Source organism: Silurus meridionalis, chromosome 1, assembly GCF_014805685.1.
Source record: "Silurus meridionalis isolate SWU-2019-XX chromosome 1, ASM1480568v1, whole genome shotgun sequence".
NCBI classification, from domain to species: Eukaryota; Metazoa; Chordata; class Actinopteri; order Siluriformes; family Siluridae; genus Silurus; species Silurus meridionalis.
Window position 1 is genome coordinate 9,667,250 of NC_060884.1, and position 19,935 is coordinate 9,687,184.

The following is a 19,935-nucleotide window of genomic DNA, read 5'->3' on the forward strand; positions in this document are numbered from 1 at the left end:
TAATGATGTGCAACTAGTGTTGTATTGTAACAGCAGCAAATTTGCTAATAATCCATCCATGGGGAGCAGGCTTTTAATTGAAACGTGAAACGTTTATATGTATTTCTACAAATAATCTAATCAATTAATTTTGTAAGCAAATGAGCATGTTTTTTTTCTAGAACCCTGTAAGCACCATAAATTAAAGACAAAAATGTGATGTCATTTCACAACACCTATCATTAACTGCAGCCAACTGGACTCTTCCCTGGAACGCGCAAAAATTGTGTGTGGATTGCGTTCAGTAGACAAAAAAAAAAAAAAAAAAAAAATAAGCAGGACCATTTTTATGACATCCTTTGTCAATTCTAACACTGAGCTAAGTGTGTCATACACAACCAGAACAGGTCAGGTGACCTCAGGACCCATGACCATGATGCAAGAGTGACATCTTCAGATTCAAAGTGATGTTTATTGGGTATTCATGTGGTACTGAAATGCAACTGTGTGCATGCTCATTACTTTGTGGTAATTTCAGCAAACTTTTTAAAAGGGTTATGTTAGAGAATTCACCTGTTTTGATTATGCAGATCTATAAATGTTAAGTTGATAAACTGATTTCTTTACACAAACGTTTACCAGCACAACACATACCGTTACTGTTACTGATACTGTTAATCACTGGAGTGGCACTACACATCCTGTGTTTCTCCCAAGTCATCTTCTATTGTTTTCTCTACCTCTTCTTTTGTTTCCTCTACTGCTTTGGCTGTGCTGACTACAGATGGAGGGTCATTACTTGTAACTTTACTGGTGTCCACAGCTGACATAGATTCCTCCAGTCTGCCCTCTTTATGCTTACACTCCAGTGTCTCTACATCCCTCATTCCCTTCGTCTTCCCATCATGTACCACCAATAAACCATTGTCCTCATCCACAATTCCTTCATCCCTAATTTTCTTTTTCTTCTGCTTAATAATTCCAGTGCTATCTGATGCTGATGGAAGTGCCATAATGCTGCCATGTGGCAGGAACATGTGGGGATACAGTAATCCATGAGGCATTCCTGTGATTAAAAAGGGGTTGAAGGCCAAATGGCTCCCACTGCTTGTAATGCTAGCAGTACTGCTAGAAACATTGGAGCTGGGAACAGCAGATAATATTTTTTTCTCATTCTCTCCTAGTGTTCTCTCATCTGTGCCCAGTCTCTCATCATTAGGCTCAGGGCTGGCTCTCTCTTTAGAAGCTGCTGTGCTGGAGCTGACTGCAGGGCTAGGGCTTAAGGCCACAGCGGCAGAGGATATGGAAGTCACTGTTGCCGTGCTGGAGGAGCTGGCAGATGTGGTTACTGTGGAGGCTGTAGCAGATAATGACTGATTAATCATTCCACCTAAATGAGCGCCATATATGGGTGATTGCACTGCTGACATACTGTGGAGCATCATAGGTAACATACTCAAGCCATTCTTAGCATCCTCTCCTGGAAGGGCTGCAGCCAAACCGGGTGGAAAGCCCATAAGCCCACCTATTGGAATGCCCGGCACGTTGCGAAGGCTGGGTAAATTAACCAAGTCCATGCCAATAAGCCCATCATTCAAAAACAGTGGTCCAATTCCAGCGGGAAGATCAGGAGCTTTGGGCATCTCACTGCGGGGTCTTCTGCCTCTACGACGTGTGTTAGGATCGCGATTCACTGGCTCAGTGAGAATCCGAGTGAACTTTCCTTCTGGAAGGAAACCCTTAAATATGGAGAAAAGAAAAAAAACAAAGAAAAAAAAAAAACCAGAAAAAAAACAACAACTTTGTGTCACTTTGACTTATATAACACATTATTTGGATACACAAATAAATCCAAGGGAAACTGGTAATGAAACAAATGTTTTATGATAATTAGTTTATAATAACCCACCGGGGACAAAAAGATATTAGTGACCAAAATAAAATTAGACAACATTAAGCACATTTAGGATTGATTTGATTTGTGACTTCATCTTTGTATATGTAAACATTTTATTGAAATAAAAAACTATTCAGCAAAATTGTGGGTCTACATTTTTATCCATATTTTGTCTTTCTACCCACTGTTTCGAATATTTGATTTCCTAAAATGTGTGAAATAAACATTGTCAAAAATCAACAATAAAAAAATTGCTCATTAGCTAATTCTTCTCTCTCTCTTCCCTGACTGAATCCCCCATACCAACCCTACTCCATTCAGGGTCTTAGAGATAGCAGCTCCAAAGGCTGCACAGTATTTGCTGCATAGTTTGTGAAATGCTTTGCAAACAAGGCAGCATTAAATGTCAGGAGGAGGAGATATTTGTTGTAAATCTTATTGTTCAGTTTGATTTACAGTATTGTTCAAAATAATAGCAGTACAATGTGACTAACCAGAATAATCCAGGTTTTTAGTATATTTTTTTATTGCTATGTGGCAAACAAGTTACCAGTAGGTGCAGTAGATTTTCAGAAAACAAACAAGACCCAGCATTCATGATATGCACGCTCGTAAGGCTGTGCAATTGGGCAATTAGTTGAAAGGGGTATGTTCAAAAAAATAGCAGTGTGGGATTCAGTCACTGAGGTCATCAATTTTGTGAAAAAACAGGTGTGAATCAGGTGGCCCCTATTTAAGGATGAAGCCAGCACTTGTTGAACATGCATTTGAAAGCCTGAGGAAAATAGGTCGTTCAAGACATTGTTCAGAAGAACAGCGTACTTTGATTAAAAAGTTGATTGGAGAGGGGAAAACCTATAAAGAGGTGCAAAAAATTATAGGCTGTTCAGCCAAAATGATCTCCAATGCCTTAAAATGGAGAGCAAACCAGAGAGACGTGGAAGAAAACGGAAGACAACCATCAAAATGGATCAAAGAATAACCAGAATGGCAAAGGCTCAGCCAATGATCAGCTCCAGGATGATCAAAGACAGTCTGGAGTTACCTGTAAGTACTGTGACAGTTAGAAGACGTCTGTGTGAAGCTAATCTATTTTCAAGAATCCCCCGCAAAGTCCCTCTGTTAAAAACAAGGCATGTGCAGAAGAGGTTACAATTTGCCAAAGAACACATCAACTGGCCTAAAGAGAAATGGAGGAACATTTTGTGGACTGATGAGAGTAAAATGTTTCTTTTTGGGTCCAAGGGCCACAGACAGTTTGTGAGACGACCCCCAAACTCTGAATTCAAGCCACAGTACACAGTGAAGACAGTGAAGCATGGAGGTGCAAGCATCATGATATGGGCATGTTTTCCCTACTATGGTGTTGGGCCTATTTATCGCATACCAGGGATCATGGTTCAGTTTGCATATGTCAAAATACTTGAAGAGGTCATGTTGCCTTATGCTGAAGAGGACATGCCCTTGAAATGGTTGTTTCAACAAGACAATGACCCCAAACACACTAGTAAACGAGCAAAGTCTTGGTTCCAAACCAACAAAATTAATGTTTTAGAGCGGCCAGCCCAATCCCCGGACCTTAATCCAATCGAGAACTTGTGGGGTGATATCAAAAATGCTGTTTCTGAAGCAAAACCAAGAAATGTAAATGAATTGTGGAATGTTGTTAAAGAATCATGGAGTGGAATAACAGCTGAGAGGTGCCACAAGTTGGTTGACTCCATGCCACACAGATGTGAAGCAGTTTTAAAAAACTGTGGTCATACAACTAAACATTAGTTTAGTGATTCACAGGATTGCTAAATCCTAGAAACAAAAATGTTTGTACAAAATAGTTTTGAGTTTGTACAGTCAACGGCATACACTGCAATTTTTTTGAACACACCCCTTTCAACTAATTGCCCAATTGCACAGCCTTAAGAGCGTGCATATCATGAATGCTGGGTCTTGTTTGTTTTCTGAGAATCTCTGCACCAACTGGTAACTTGTTTGCCACGTAGCAATAAAAAATATACTAAAAACCTGGATTATTCTGGTTAATCACATTGTACTGCTATTATTTTGAACAATACTGTATGTATTTTGAATTTTTGGTAAGCTACAGTGCAATAACTCACTAAGCACGTCACTAGAAACACCTGTACATCTCTACATACAGTGAGGAAAATAAGTATTTGAACACCCTGCTATTTTGAAAGTTCTCCCACTTAGAAATCATGGAGGGGTCTGAAATTGTCATCATAGGTGCATGTCCACTGTGAGAGACATAATCTAAAAAAAAAAATCCAGAAATCACAATGTATGATTTTTTAACTATTTATTTGTATGATACAGCTGCAAATAATTATTTGAACACCTGAGAAAGTTAATGTTAATATTTGGTACAGTAGCCTTTGTTTGCAATTACAGAGGTCAAACGTTTCCTGTAGCTTTTCACCAGGTTTGCACACACTGAGGGATTTTGGCCCACTCCTCCACACAGATCTTCTCTAGATCAGTCAGGTTTCTGGCCTGTCACTGAGAAACACAGAGTTTGAGCTCCCTCCAAAGATTCTCTATTGGGTTTAGGTCTGGAGACTGGCTAGGCCACACCAGAACCTTGATATGCTTCTTACAGAGCCACTCCTTGGTTATCCTGGCTGTGTGCTTCGGGTCATTGTCATGTTGGAAGACCCAGCCTCGACCCATCTTCAATCCTCTAACTGAGGGAAGGAGGTTGTTTCCCAAAATCTCGCAATACATGGCCTCGGCAATCCTCTCCTTAATACAGTGCATCCCATGTGCAGAAAAACACCCCCAAAGCATGATGCTACCACCCCCATGCTTCACAGTAGGGATGGTGTTCTTGGGATGGTACTCATCATTCTTCTTCCTCCAAACACGTTTAGTGGAATTATGACCCAAAAGTTCTATTTTGGTCTCATCTGACCACATGACTTTCTCCCATGACTCCTCTGGATCATCCAAATAGTCATTGGCAAACTTAAGACGTGCCTGGACATGTGCTGGTTTAAGCAGGGGAACCTTCCGTGCCATGCATGATTTCAAACCATGACGTCTTAGTGTATTACCAACAGTAACCTTGGAAACGGTGGTCCCAGCTCTTTTCAGGTCATTTACCAGCTCCTCCCGTGTAGTTCTGGGCTGATTTCTCACCTTCCTTAGGATCATTGAGACCCCATGAGGTGAGATCTTGCATGGAGCCCCAGTCCGAGGAGATTGACAGTCATGTTTAGCTTCTTCCATTTTCTAATGATTGCTCCAACAGTGGACCTTTTTCACCAAGCTGCTTGGCAATTTCCCGTAGCCCTTTCCAGCCTTGTGGAGGTGTACAATTTTGTCTCTAGTGTCTTTGGACAGCTCTTTGGTCTTGGCCATGTTAGTAGTTGGATTCTTACTGATTGTATGGAGTGGACAGGTGTCTTTATGCAGCTAACGACTTCAAACAGGTGCATCTAATTTAGGATAATAAATGTAGTGGAGGTGGACATTTTAAAGGCAGACTAACAGGTCTTTGAGCGTCAGAATTCTAGCTGATAGACAGGTGTTCAAATACTTATTTGCAGCTGTATCATACAAATAAATAGTTTTAAAAAAATCATACATTGTGATTTCTGGATTTTTTTTTTTAGATTATGTCTCTCACAGTGGACATGCACCTGCGATGACAATTTCAGACCCCTCCATGATTTCTAAGTGGGAGAGCTTGCAAAATAGCATGGTGTTCAAATACTTATTTTCCTCACTGTAAATACAGGCATGCTGTTATGTTCACATCAGTCATTAAAATTGGGACAAAATCTGATCGAAGTGATTCTGACCATGGTATGATTGTTGTCAGACAAACTGGCAGATTTGTAAGTATTTCTATACCTGTTGATATTCCAGAACTTTTACAAACAGTCTCTAGAGTTTACTTACAATAGTGCAATAAAGATAAAGCATCCACTTAGTGGCAGTTTTATGAACACAAACACTAAGTTGATGAGAGAGTTCAATGGAGACTGACAAGGCTGGCTAGAGCTCCATTAACTCAGATAATCACTCTGAACAATTATGGTGAGCAGGAAAGCATCTGAAACTGCATAAAAGTCAAACCTTGAAGTAAAAGCACTACAACAGCAGACAACCCTAACCCAACCAAAACAAGAACAGAAAGCTGAGGCTGAGAAATCGCAATTTCTGCTGATCCTCACAAATGCTAAGCTTCTGAGCTTTCCGAGTTGCTTCAAACAGCCTTGAATCCATGAACTCAGACTGCCTTTGTGTATAATGCTGTTGGTTTGCTGTGGGGGTTTCTTGGCACAAGCATATGTATGTATTTCAGTAATGAATTACTAGAATTTTTCATTACGTTACTTATTCAATTGGAATAATTAAAATATTAGTCCTTTTAATATTGTACCTTTCTCTTTGTTAGTTTCTGCTGTTTAAACTATGTTAGATAAAGCCTCATGGTGTATAACATATAGATTGCTAATGTGCAAAAGGTAGTGGTGGACAAAGTACACAAACCATGTACTTGAATTAAAGTAGAGATACACTAGATAAAATATTACTCCAGTAAAAGTAAAGGTGCTCCTTGATTCAAAGAACAAAAATATTTGCCTTCAAATATACTTAAGAATCCAAAGTACTATGATTTATTATGGCTATAATGTCCTATTATCATTTTTGTCACAATCAACTCAGTTTATGTGAAAATAATCTAATGTTACTTTTAGAACTACACAGTACAATATTTACACTGAATGCAAAACAAGTCAAAAAAAAAATTTATATTCCTCTGAAAAGTTTTAACATTGATTGAGTGTCCATACACACTTTCGGAGCACTCGGCTTCAAATACTACAAATTTGATGAAACAGCTAACTTAGTTGACGGACGGGAAAAAGCGCCAAGCTGTCGTTACTGTCGCTTTCTGTTGCAGTTTTACCAATCAGCCTAACCTACTAACATCACATTTATTTATAAATCATCATACACAATGAAACTGTTTTCTCCAAGCTACCGTCAGATTCTTCTTCTTCTTTCGGCTTCTCCCATTAGGGGTCGCCACAGCAGATCATCCGTCTCCATACCCCCCTGTCCTCTACATCTGCCTCTTTCAAACCAACTAAGTCCAAACCATCTCAATCGGGCTTCTCTCACTGTTTCCAAAACATCCAACATGCACAGTCCCTCTAATAAACTCGTTTCTAATTCTGGCCATCCTCATCACTACCAATGAAAATCTATTTTAGTCAATGCCACTGTCTCTAAACCATACAACATCGCAGGTCTCAACACAGTCCTATAAACTTTCTCTTTCATTCTTGCAGATACTCTTCTATCACAAATCACTCCTGCCACTCTTCTCCACCCACTCCACCCTGTCTGCACTCTTTTCTTTACTTCTCTAACACACTCTCCATTACTTTGCACAGTTGAACTCCTCCACCTTCTCCACCTCTTCTCCCTGCAACCGCACCATTTTACTGCCCTCCCTCTGACTTTCATTCCACTTCTCTTCAGTGTGTTCATCCACCTTTCCAGGCTTTTCCCAACCTGCTCCTTACTCTCACCACAGATTTGTCGTTGTGGAGTTTCTTCCATTATCCATTTACCACTTTAAAAATTGCTTTTGAACCAACGCTGAACTGTATGCTCGTGTAGATACGAACCAAACAGCAATCATAAATTCAAAACAGAGCGCGTGCTCTACCCTGATTGGTGGTTTGCTGTGTGCTTGGCCAGTAAAGTTTTTATCCACTCATAAATAAAAAGGAAAAACAGTGTTTTGCTAAATGTAGTTGAGTATAAAGTAAGATATTAGACTTTAAAATGTAGTGAAGTTAAAGTAAAAGTCTCCCAAAATGGAAATTCTTCAGTAAAGTACAGATACGAGAAAAAGCTTCTTACTGTAAGTACAGTAACAAATTACATTTACTAATTATTATTTACATTTACAACCTTTTTTAGCGTTTCAATCAATGAATTTATCAGGAAATTTAAAAACAAAAAATATTTAATAAGCATAACTTACTGAATGCTTCACAACATCTGCCCAGTCAGGAGCCACAAAGTATTCTAGGTTTGCATCTAGCCATTGAGAGAGCTCCTTAATGGCTGGGGCCATTGCACCACCAAGCTAAGAGAAGAGTTAATTAAGCATTAAAAATCTCAGATTGTTCATATAATTGCAATTAAGAAAAAGAGAAAAGAGCATTTATGTTCTTACCCTGCGACCTGTGTTCCTGTGAACTACTGGGACTCTCTCCTCTCCAGTTAGGGAATTGACATCCAGCTTTGTAGGGTCTTTACAGCGATGCCTCCTTTGCTTTGGACGTTCAGCAAAACTCTGCAGCATGCTTGCAGTCTGAGACTAACACATTATGAAAGAGGAAGGAAGTTTGTTTAAAGCTACATTTTCCTTTAAGCACATACAAAAAAAGCTAGGTGAATATCTACACAGAACAAGAACAATTCACCATTTCACTTTCTATTAGTGACAACTTTTAACTTGCAAATGATTGTAAATTTATATTTATAGTAATTATACTGTGCTCTCCATAAATACTGGTAAACCAAATCTTTTTTTGCTATAGACTGACATTTGAGTTTAAAAGATGAATATGAGACAATTAAATCAGTATTTTGGTTTTTATTTCCAGATATTTGTGTATTAGATGTGTTTAACAACATAGAACATTGCACCTTTGCAAGGGAATTCTGGAACCCACTCATTTTTCCCCCAATAGTATGATTGATATATTATTTTAAAGTGATACAAATAATTGGAATGTGACTGAAATCTTTTTGCCTAGGTTAGATCAATTGTTTAAACAATTAATAGGTCTGTATGTACTTTTCATTTAAACTGTGTTCTTTGTTACTAAACAGACTAAATGCAAATGAAGACCAGTGACCTGCAAAAGAAAAACAAGCCATTTTGAACTTGGGAAAGAGGTAAACTTGATTTCACTCCTTGAAACAGCATGTCTATGTCAGTGTACTAAAGAAGAGACTCAGTCCAATAGTTGAACCTAGATTTCAGTATGAACAATGCAGGTGCATAATATGCTGATTCATGCATGTGTTTTAAAGATTTGGAGAATATTTATGTTCATGTGCCTTAACATTTGTTTTTTTGTGTATAGTGAGTGTCAAAATGCAGTTTAATTTGTTAATAGTAACATCTGTGCTACTAAACATGAATCCTTTTGACACCATCTAAACATGTCCTCTAACACACACCTGACACTTTCATTGCTGTGTGTAAAGAAGCTTGGCTTAAGTCTGAGAACATGGTGAGCTCCTACAAATGGGTAGAATGCTCCTTCTAGTTGTAAAAATAGACCTTTTCCCTCTAGCCCCTGACAGAAGAGTTGAAGGAGGAGTTAAAGAAAAGAAGAACACAAGACCATCAAATAGATTAGGTCACTAGTAGCAGTGTTACAGTTACTGTACCAGTCTGGAAGTGAAGCAGAAGCTTTAGTTCCAGGAGGTTTTCATGGACTATATATCAAGATGCAGCCAAAACTGGAGATGTATCCAGTATGTGGGGGTAAAAATAACATTCCTGCTATTTTCGATGCTCCCCCCCCCCCAACAGTCAAACTATGGTTACTGACTGAAAAAACTAATTCACAAGGACAGGTAGCACAACTGAGGTCACACTATAGGATTGTTGGGAATTGGGAAGAGTAGTTGTAGTAAGATACTGTAGACTCTCCAGCTGGCTTGTGAACTGATTGAGATCTCTAGGAGAAGGGAATTGTGGCTGGGGCTTAAGATGTTTAGGCAGACTTTCTCAGACTGTTGCAAACATGACCAGCACCAGTGGTCAAAAGAAAAAAGGGAAGAAATAGAAGAAAAAAATAAAATAAAATATGCTACTTTTACATTCGTTCAATGGTAATCACATTAGCATGTGCAGGTAAAATATTATTTTAAGAAATGTTTTATATGTTTCTTAATTTTCAGACCCCATTAAATTTTTGGCCACTAACCGTTGAAAATGCAGGAAGCTCCATTCTGTAACTTGGGTTTTGTCTGAGCCATTCCATCAGGCTTTTACCAGCTGCCTCTCTGTCAACACTCATAGTGAGTGAATCTGATGGAGAGGGGACAGAAGAGGAGTGGGTGGGGCAGTCTGGCTGAGAGGAGGTGGAGGACACAATGGGGTGGTTGATGGTCTCTGGCTGGCCCTTTAAAAATACAGAATGTGGTTGGTTACTGATTTTGACTAGAAAATGAACCTGATACACATATATGCAAATATATTTTTAATCTACATTACCTTTGATCTATTTAAGTCTATTTCTCGTTCCTTCATCAATCCAAGGTCAAGCGTTTCCACGTTTCTCCTTCGACCTCTCCTCCTCCTCATTATTGAATCGTCACGACGAAGGCTACCATTAACAATCTGCCCTGTAACAGGGTGCACAAGTCCTGCTTGCAGAATACCTGCCATGTCCAATCCCATTAAGCCCTCCATGGAGCTCAGGTTAGCTACTTTGTGAGATGCTGACTGGACAGCATGGGACACATGTCTCAAAGATTCAGCCTCTCTACCAAATGCAATTTCTGTTGGCTTAGACAGATCCATGGCAGCTTCTTGCCAACCGTTTAGGAGGAGAGTACTCCCATGATGTGGAATGCCAAGTTGGATTTTTTCTCCAACATCAATTGGTTTGACAGGAACCTCTGTGTTAAACTCAAACCCACACTTTGAATGCTTGACTTCAGAAAGAAATGCAGGTGTTACTAACCGTTCCTGGAGACAGTGGGAAATAAAGCAAAGGATAAAATGGTTATAATGGTACAATTTTACAAAACAGCATGGTCTGTCATTATTGTGTTGTCAATCTTTATTTCTCGATTACAAAGGTGTAACCGGTTACCTTGTGTATATGGGGTATTGAGTGTGGAATGTTCAAGTTAAGGTCTTGAGGTAGAGGCATTCTTGCTGATAAATAACCTGCCCTTAGCTGGGCACTGTTGGACATGCAGGTGTTAACAGCTGAGTTGGGTGATTCATACTGCTGACTGGTGGATGGCCACTTCCCCTTTAGGATGGCTTGGCAAATACTGTCAATGCGGCTGATGATAACTCTGTCCTAAAAAAAAGTTAAATATATTACGGAGTTGTGTTGCACTTTGGGTAACTTAAATACTTTTAGAAATGGTTGTGAAAAAAAATCAATAGAAAAACAGATTACACAAACCTTGGGCCACTCGGAGAACGAGTAATGGGCTTTCTCTTGTAGCAGCCTAGCAATTGTTGGCTCCTTTGGATCTTGCAGAGTGCCTACCACCTCACATATGGATGGATCAAACTGCGGTGGCTCAACAAAACTATCTGCCAATAAAGCTAAAGATGCATACACAAATAAGCATAACACTTTAATGGAATTTAACACTTTAAATTTACTGTAATTTCCAGACTATTAAGCGCCCCCAAATATAAGCCGCACCCACTGAATCTGACAAAGATTTGTATTTTGAACATAAATACGCCGCACCTGTCGTGCTATAAGTTTAATGCATTTTTCTTTTTTCTTTTATTGTTTTATCAAAAAGGGGACGATAATTTCAAATTCTAAAGGCTTCAATAGATTGGGCCCAAAGCATATTATTATCTGCGGCTTATATATATCTTCCCCTTTTTGATAAAACAATAAAAAAAAAAAAGAAAAACTTATAGCCACCATATATAAATATAACAGTTTTAACAGCAAGCAGTAAAATACATAAGCACCTTTTTCTAATCACACAAAAAATGATTATGAAAAAAACTTGAAGCACATTTAAAAAAAAAATCTGCTATAAAGCATCTCTTTACTACTGTCAAAATTATTATTTTTTTCTTTTTCTTTTTTAAAGGTACTGTAATTTCCGGACTATTAAGCGCACCCAAATATAAGTCGCACCCACTGAATTTTACAAAGATTTTTATTTTGAACATAAATAAGCCGCACCTGTCTATAAGCCTAATGTCTACATTGAAACTAATGTGCTTTACACAGGCTTTAACAAAAGACAGTGACTGTTACACGGCTTGTATCTAAACAGTAGCCTACCAAGAAAGTCATTGTTCACTGTCTTCCTCCTTCCTTTCACAACTATTTCTCGAGAGTTTTTCTTTTGGCATCATCGTGCATTTAAAAAAAAAACCCCAGTGAAGCTTTTCTCCCGATGCCGTGCAGCTCAAAACACAGGTGAAGTGCGTTTTTTCATGCGGTTGTTTTCAGCGTGACGAATGATTTGCATTTCCTGTTGCCAGTCCGAGTGAGCGACAGGTCAAACGTCAGAGGAACCTCATCCATATTTATGATGTGGTGCGACCCGATTCAGTGGGAGCGCATCTGATTTAATATAAAGAGTTTCATTGGTTTACTTTAACCTGTTCACCAATTTCATTGGTCTAATGTTATAGGGCTCAGTTTTTTGGCATGAAGCTTGTGAAACCGAGAAAACCCCAGGAAAAATCCATAAATTAGCCACTTCATTGTTTAAGCCGCGGGGTTCAAAGAGTGGGGAAAAAAGTAGCGGCTTATAGTCCGGAAAATACGGTATGCAATAAGAGATCCATTTCTATATAAGATGTAGATATTTATTTAGACATTTTCTTTGTCATTTTTTATTTTGTCATATTCTGAAATTCAGATATAGGCTTGGAATTATCATCTCAGTTTAGTTTGCTGTTCAGAAAGTGTTATTATTGATCCTGTGGGGGAAAATCCCTAAAGCATTAAATTCTTTCATTGCATAACAGTCAGATTTTTTTCATTAATGGATCAAGTGCTGAAACTTGAAAAAAAAAATAGCAATAATACTGTATATAATGTTAGGCTCTGTATTAAAGATAATAAATAAACATAGAAATTGGTAAGCAATACTGTACCTGCTGTCTTTGTTTCTTCTTCTTTTATCTCATCCTTTACTTCTGAGTCAGCAGCCTGTTCCAAGTGTGGGGTCCGTGTTGTGCTGTCAGGTTTGGGTTTTACTTGTGTCTCTAATGAATCCAAGAGTAATTCCTGTTTTATGTTCTGTTCAGTCTCAGGTTCTGGGAACACAGAGTGGTCCGGTACTGGGTTGGGAAAAGTGGGAAACAAAGGTAATGAAGAAGGCAAAGTGTCGGGGGAGAGTGTGGGGTTGGCTGGACTATTCACTACTAGTTCTGAAGAATTTTCAAGGGGTTTTCCAGAAGCTTCTTTTACCAATAATTTTACACTCGAACTTTGAGGGGATCCATCAAGCAGTTCCTCCAGGGTCCCTTTGCAAGGAATTTCATAAGGTTCTGTTAATGGCACTTTATCTTGCTCCAATAGGAGTTTTTCACAAGATTCTTCCAAGAACACCTGACAATCATCCTTCAGCTGCTCCTCACTTGGCATGCTGCACTCTACCTTTAGGGGCTCCAACTGATTTTCCATTAAAGTGTCGATAGAGGTCAAATTATTTGTTTTGCTTTCAATTTCATTTAGCCTTTGGTCAGTTTCCTGTTACTACTGCCTCCTTGGGAAGTTTCCTCATCCTTAAACTCGTATACAACATGATCTGGTCTATGTACTGAACTTGTGTTACAATGTGTGATGTCAGAATCATTCAGCTTTGTTTCTAGCTCCACATTAATGGATCCTGATTGATCAATGCCTACATCTGAAAGTGCAAGAGGTTGTGAAGCAACATATTCAGGTGGACTGGCAGATAAATCTGGCTGTTCCATGGATGTCTCTCCAGTATTTAAATCCTTGAACAACATGAAGCTTGGTGCTAGTGGTTCTACATGATCACTCTGTGAGTCAGAACTGGGTATGCTTAAACAGCCTGTAAGTGGATCCCCTCTTTCTTGTCCATCATCAGACTGAGCAGGGTCCAGGAATTCCGTTTCAAGTGAAGGTTCTACCAAGATCGGATCACCCAAAATATCAGATGTTTCTGCATGATCTGAGCTTCCCCATGGAGTCTGAAGTTCATCTAGTTCAACTGAAGGGGCCATTAACCCAGTCTCCTCTGAGGACCCCTGTTCTCCCACAAGAACATCATTTCGTAGTTTCCCATCTATAGAGTCAGTCATATCTCCTTGTGCCCCAGTAATGTCTCCTTGTACATCATATGAATTTAACATACTCTGACCAGCTGAAGCAGAATTAAATGGAAATCCATTGAAGGGCTCTTTACTAGTTTTGCTATGGAGGGAGCCGGAAGACAAGCCTTCATGCTGTAAAGACCCAAGATCCAAAGGGTCATTAATGGTGGGGCAGTCCAAGAAGCTTTCCCTGGAGTTTGCAGGTATAGTCAAAGTGCTTTCTGATTCTGATGCTGCTGCTACTACTTCCGAGGCTTGGTGAACATGTGAATGCATGTGCTGGTGTAATTGTGTGGAGTGTAAGAGGGTATGATGATACTCTGAGGGCTGAGGAGAATGGCAGTGCCCTAGATAGCAGTGCTGATGGGGCAAGCATAACACTGGGTTTCCACGGTTTTCTTTCTGCATGTAGTTACGGTAGGCCTCCAGGAAAGACAAATTAGAATCATTCAATATGCAGAAGTCGGTGCGGCTAAGGCCATGCTTGGCTACACCAGTGAGAAGATCACGATCATGTTTGCCACATTCCCACCACACAGGCAAATAAAGACTTGGTCGACACAGTTTTAATCGCTCCCCTAAGAGTGGGTGATTCAAAACCTGCTCACGAACCTTTCTCATGAGCTCAATGCGGTACAATGTACGAGCGGCTCGTTCTTCAGTAATTGGTTCTATACAAAGACTTGGGTCAACCAGACCTACAATGGAGAAAAATTGAAAGAAAGATACAAATATTATTATTAAAAAAGTAACAAAACCAACACACCAAACAAGTAATTCCTTAATCCATCCATTTCTACCTTCATCTTTCCTTGGTGGCAGTCTGCAGGCAGTACGACACATGGACACAAAGCTCCAAAAATATCTCTCCAAACTTTCATCAGTTTTTCTTTCCAAACGAGCGAATATACGGAACTGGCTCCAGTCAAAAACCTTTTTCTCTGGGTCATACACCACCCCAAATGAAGACACAGTGCGATAGAAATCAGCCTGCTCACGACGTGTCCACCTGCAGCATAAACACACCATAGAATTGTAGGAAAAAATTTAGCTTCAAATAAACTGCAACTTGCACTAGACTTAGTAATTATTAGTTTTGCTGCAAGAAAAACATTGTTTTTTTTGTTTATATCCAATATATCCATTCAAACATCTCAATTTAATTGACTACATTTAATGACTAAACATTGTTCATATTTACAATGCATCTACACATGCCTGAATTTTTTTAGTGTGTGTGCGCTTTGTTGTTACACATAACATTGTAAAATAAATATTTAACGATAAAAAAAAAGAATCAAACAAAATAAAAAAAACTCTTAAACTGCTTACCTTCTTTGCCACTCAAGGAAAAGTGGATCAGAATTCGTCATACAGCGTCTTAGCTCATCACCCATTTGCCAGGTAGCAGGCCCAATGCCCTCATGCATGAGAATTTCATGTCGAAACGGTTCACGTCGTGTGTAGCGTTGATAGGCAGTGATAAGGCGTCGTAATCTTGCTGTAAGGGCAGACGCTGTCGGCCATAGTGCCTGACCTTGCTCCACTACCTCCTCAGCTAAAATATCTGGACGAGTTGCTACACAAAAAATACATTACTTTTATCACTGATGAATTCAAATGTCAACATAATGGCACCAGGGTACTTATGCATGATCCATTTGTACTAGCTGAGCAGTTATCTAAAAAAGTAAAAAAAAAAAAACTGCTATTAGACGCTTTAATTATTGAAGCAAAAAAAGGAATCAAAAGCTCACTTCAGTCAACAATCAAAACAAGGTAATTTGAGGCTACACTGTCTATAATAAAAGTGAATAAATCCATGCAATGAATGGTAAACAAAACAAAAAATATATTAGCCTTACATGGACAGAGGATGCTATGTCTAAAGCAGCATCTGAGAAGTTTTTCTGCCATGTTCGAACTTGGTAGCAAAAGGACCTGTGAATCAGCCACTGTGAACTGGTGAACTGGTAAACTAGCTCAGTGCAGAGTGAACAGTGCAATCCACTTCACAAAAGGCATTCTTTTGCAGGGTGCACATTCACAATGCCACGCATGTTTATTCAAATTCATATCCATTAAAATAGATTTAAAGGATAGCAAACTGTAAAGGAATTCCTTTTGGGAACGATAAAAAACAACAAACACACCTCTCTATTTTTTAAGTGAAAGAATATCAAAGTGACATTATTAAAGTAAAAAAATATGGACAGGCAAAGTTTTGCAAAATGTACATTTGTTAAAAAATACATTTGATAAAAAAAAAATACATTTAACCTGGTTTCTTTACTGTTTAGATATCTATTTGCATCTTTCATCTAGTTTTCAAAAAACCTACCTTCAATAGAACAGTCATGTTTCACTGTGTCCTCCGAGAGAGTATTTTCCTGTTTTGAAGGAAGCATATTGGAATTGACCTCAAAATGAATGCCATTTAACCAACAATTTTCTAAAAAATATTATTTACCTGACATTTGATCATCACCTTTTTATCTTCTTTGGCCTCTATTTCCTCTGGCTTACCATCTACTACTTCTTTTATATCATCATTCTTGCTCACACTGCAAAACAATAAATCAAATAAAGCATATGCTGGCAGCTACATTAAACTGAAAGTATGCTCATCAATGTAAATTTTGATTCATATGAATGGTAACGACTGCCTAATATACAACCGTTAGAGTGTGGTCAAGCATTATTTACCTGTCAGTTACATCTGGTGCAACCTCAGCACCACCCTGTTCTGCTGTAAGTGCGATGGCATCTGGCATGCCCACCCGCTCTAAGAAACAGAGCTGGGGATCTGCACGCATGGCATTGTACCGCTCATACCCTACACAATGACATATACAAGTTAAAGGCAATTAAACAATGATTCATGTTAAAATGTTCTAGTTAATCTCTATACACCAGCAGCTTCAACCAACCGTGTTTATGTACTCCAATGAGCAGAGACTTATCTGCCTCAGAATCCCACCAACCAGTAGGGATTTCTATGTAGTCAATTTCAGGCAGGGACACATCTAGTTTGCTACCAACACACAATTCATGAGTTAAATGAAAATAAAAATAAGTAGAGTGCATCACATCCAGTTTGTGAACGCACAGTAGAGTTCTGAAAGTTCTCATAACTTTTTTAATGTAGAAAAAAATAGCAGGCTGGCAAGAACACAGTACCTGGCTGAGACTTCCTCCAAGGCCTGACTGGCAGCCTCCCCAAGTATCTCTGCCTTAAGGTAATACAGCATCCGTACCCGCAGCAGCACCCTATACATAGACATAGCTTAGGTTTACCGAATTTCTGGACTATAAGCCACTACTTTTTTCTCACGCTTTGAACCCCGCGGCTTAAACAATAAAGCGGCTAATTCATGGATTTTTCCTGGGGTTTTCCCAGTTTCACAAGCTTCAAGCCAAAAAACTGATCCCCATAACATTACACCAATGAAATTGCAGAACGGGTTAAGGTGAACCAATAAAATTCTTTAAATTAAATCAGATGCGCGCCATCTGAATCGGGCCGCACCACATCATAAATAAAGATGAGGTTCCTCTGACGTTTGACCTGCCGCTCACTCGGACTGGCAACAGGAAATGCAAATCATTCGTCACACTGAAAACAACCGCATGAAAAAACGTAATCAAGGTGTTACTACTACGAATATTTACAATAATAATAATTTCTATGCTATGTATTCCAGGATAACCACAATACCTACAGTGGCACTGACAATGATGTCTAGTACATGTTGCTTTATAAAAGTTTAAATGTGCAACAACACTTGAACAAAACAATAAGATATGTAACCAGTCGTGAGGAAAAAAACAAAAACAAACAAACACCTTTAAATGTATTTTAATTATCAGGGTCTCACTTGTTACAGTGCTGTTTGAGGTGCTTCTTGTAGCTGTCATCCTGGAGTACTACTTCTGGATTACAGTGGACTAGCCAATCAGCATTCTTTAGCTCAGGAGGACTTAACTGGTTTTTAATTTTCTTACCCTTACGTCCCCGGGGTACAGGGACGGATAATCCTGCACAGAAACAAAGTATCAATGAAAATTCAATGACAACATTTCAGTGTTTAAAAAAGTTGACATTCTGCAAACACTATTCTGCTAAGCAAACTGTTTCATATTGTTCTATATGAAGATCTACATTCAATGCATTCAGTAGACTGGAAAATAATGTTAAGTTTTTACCTGAGTGGTTTTGGAGTGCTTGATTGTGACCATCCTTGGTAGGTGTGATTAAATCCCAGATGAAGCTCTTGATCTTGTCATCACCTCTGTAGTGACGAACGCAGTAGGCAAGCAGTGCTCTGCACAAGACTTCCATGTCTCTTTCAGTAAGGTGCCACTTAAAGCGTCCATGATTCAAGATGTCCTTCCACCGCCCCCATCTATAGATACAGTTTAAATATTTTTAGGACAGTATAAAAACTTTGGAAGCAGGAATACCAAACTAAGAGCTGTACAATCTCAGCTCCTCAATATGGATTTTAGATGGGTTTTACTTTATCTAGAAGCAACTACAAATGCACACAGGACAATATCATTAACCATTCAGATAAAATACAAGTGGTGAGAGTAGGGAGCAGGTGGAGAAGAGCCTGGAGAGGTGGAGGTATGTGCTGGAGAGAAGGGGAATAAAAGTCAGTAGAAGTAAGACAGAGAACATGTGTGTGAATGAGAGAGAGGGCAGTGGAGTGGTGCGGTTGTAGGGAGAAGAGGTGGAGAAGGTGGAGGAGTACCTGGGGTCAACAGTGCAAAGTAATGAAGAGTGTGTTAGAGAAGTGAAGAAAAGAGTGCAGGCAGGGTGGAGAAGAGTGGCAGGAGTAATTTGTGATAGAAGAGTATCTGCAAGAGTGAAAGGGAAAGTTTATAGGACTGTGGTGAGACCTGAGATGTTGTATGGTTTAGAGACAGTGGCATTGACTCAAAGACAGGTGGTGGAGCTGAAGATGTTGAGGTTTTCGTTGGGAGTGACGATGATGGACAGAATTATAAAGGAGTTTATTAGAGAGACAGCGCATGTAGGACGTTTTGGAGACAAGGTGAGGGAGGTGAGATCGAGATGGTTTGGACATGTGCAGAGGAGGGACATGGGGTATATCGATAGGAGACTGCTGAGGATGAAGCCACCAGGAGGGAGGAAAAGAGGAAGGCAAAGAAAAAAGTTTATGGATGTGGTGAGGGAAGACACGCAGGTAGTTGGTGTGAAAAACGCACAGATGTAAAGCACAGGGGGGTATGGAGACGAAGGATCCGCTGTGGCGACTCCTAATGGGAGAAGCCGAAAGAAGAAGTAAAAGAAGAAGAAGAAATAACATATCCCCTGCAAACTGTTTACGAAATCAGTGTAATTATTAAAACATGTTGCATATAAAAAGTCATATTTATTTTTTTTATAAATGTAAGGAAAAAATAATAATAATAAATAAATAATAAAAAAAAAAATCTAAATAAAAAAAATCTAAATAAAATAAACTGTTTAACCAACCTACCCATTTAAATAGCCATTAAATAGGCACAGGTATCATTATTAGTGTCTACAAAGAAGAGAAACCATCATAAACGTAAATACATTGGGTATGCCCTAAATGCCCTAAACTACAAGACCCCTTTATTTTTATTTAAGTAGTTGACATTTATATAATATATATATATTATGTTATAAGGCATAACATACTGGAGGTGGTCCCAATGTACAGCCCATTTTATCCATAGCAAAATAGTTACTATTAAATATTCAACAATGTACATAATGTGACCATTCTGTACAGCAAAGTGTATTCATGTCCAATAATACAAACACAAGTATCTGTGTTAGTGCACATTTACTTTTTAAATGATTTAACACAGTTTAATCTATCATAGTCCAGGTTGTAAACAAAATGTGACCTTTGTAACTAAATAACAGGCGGGAACCTCCTTTAGCAAAAAAATCCATTGCATTGTACCAATTCAGTGTGAATTC

The 19,935-nt window shown here is 38.9% G+C and overlaps 1 protein-coding gene across 1 annotated transcript in view; it reads right to left on the reverse strand.

The window, feature by feature from the left end:
- Positions 1 to 431: 431 nt before the first annotated feature.
- chd6 (chromodomain helicase DNA binding protein 6) overlaps positions 432 to 19,935 on the reverse strand; it is an 85,750-nt gene continuing 66,246 nt past the window's right edge. The window contains 18 exon segments of the mRNA XM_046845807.1: positions 432 to 1,718; positions 7,902 to 8,006; positions 8,097 to 8,240; positions 9,868 to 10,065; positions 10,158 to 10,634; positions 10,762 to 10,977; positions 11,086 to 11,231; positions 12,765 to 13,349; positions 13,352 to 14,650; positions 14,753 to 14,961; positions 15,285 to 15,531; positions 16,294 to 16,342; positions 16,423 to 16,516; positions 16,659 to 16,788; positions 16,883 to 16,986; positions 17,133 to 17,222; positions 17,831 to 17,990; positions 18,159 to 18,358. Coding sequence (XP_046701763.1) covers positions 672 to 1,718; positions 7,902 to 8,006; positions 8,097 to 8,240; positions 9,868 to 10,065; positions 10,158 to 10,634; positions 10,762 to 10,977; positions 11,086 to 11,231; positions 12,765 to 13,349; positions 13,352 to 14,650; positions 14,753 to 14,961; positions 15,285 to 15,531; positions 16,294 to 16,342; positions 16,423 to 16,516; positions 16,659 to 16,788; positions 16,883 to 16,986; positions 17,133 to 17,222; positions 17,831 to 17,990; positions 18,159 to 18,358 — 5,500 coding nt within the window. The 3' untranslated portion in view covers positions 432 to 671.